A 749-nucleotide genomic window follows, 5' to 3' on the forward strand; every position below is an offset into this window, starting at 1 on the left:
TTTTTTTGTGGGTAGGGGGTGAGGGGAAGCCTAGGCTGTTTCCAGAGGTATCTTTTTAATCATTTTTCATCCCACTCCTACTCCCATCACCAGATGAAAACTCAGCTGCTCAGAGAGGTTAAGTAACTTTCCTAAAATCCCACAGCCGGTACATGACAACGCTGACAATCAAACAAAAGAAGACCCCAAAGGGTGGGTTTGCTTCCTGATTTGCTGCCACTTACCACAAATGGTGCCCGGCACCTAGTAAATGCTTGATAAATATTTGCTGGATGAATGGGGGTTGGGGCTAACAGTCCCAATGGTGGAACTGGTCACCTCACAGGTGGACAGGGCCCCACACTGGGGTCTGAAGCCCTGGACCGGGGCTATAAGGGACAGTGAGCGGGGCAGACAAACAGGGTGGAGTTGGCATGGTCCCCAGGCCTGGTGCTGAATCCCTGCCATCTCGGGCAGTCAGAGGGCCACACTGAATCCACCTGCCTCACCCAGAGGCCACCAGGGGCCTTGTGGAAAGAGGACAGGCCTCTGCCGCCATGCCATCCTAAACCTGTGAGATCAGCAGCGTCTCCCAAGGGACCAGCACTGCTCGCTCGTTGTGAAAGGAGAGGAAGTGGCTTTGCACAACCTGAGCAGCCTCCACCGTGTCCCTAACTTCAGCTGTGGTCCCCGCCACATGCCTGGCTGGGCTCAGCACCCGGACTGAACGGGCATGTATTGTGGAGGACGGAGAAAAGAGCAGGGAACAG

At 55.1% G+C, this 749-nt stretch overlaps 1 protein-coding gene across 1 annotated transcript in view; it reads right to left on the bottom strand.

Moving 5' to 3' along the window:
- Positions 1 to 538, bottom strand: part of LOC109389813 (endonuclease/exonuclease/phosphatase family domain-containing protein 1-like) — a 10,163-nt gene extending 9,625 nt beyond the window's left edge. The window contains exon 1 of the mRNA XM_019655699.1: positions 489 to 538. Within this exon, the coding sequence (XP_019511244.1) occupies positions 489 to 538 (50 nt within the window). The remainder of the gene's footprint in view (positions 1 to 488) is intronic.
- Positions 539 to 749: the final 211 nt, after the last annotated feature.

This window comes from Hipposideros armiger, unplaced genomic scaffold, assembly GCF_001890085.2.
Source record: "Hipposideros armiger isolate ML-2016 unplaced genomic scaffold, ASM189008v1 scaffold_244, whole genome shotgun sequence".
Lineage (NCBI taxonomy): Eukaryota > Metazoa > Chordata > Mammalia > Chiroptera > Hipposideridae > Hipposideros > Hipposideros armiger.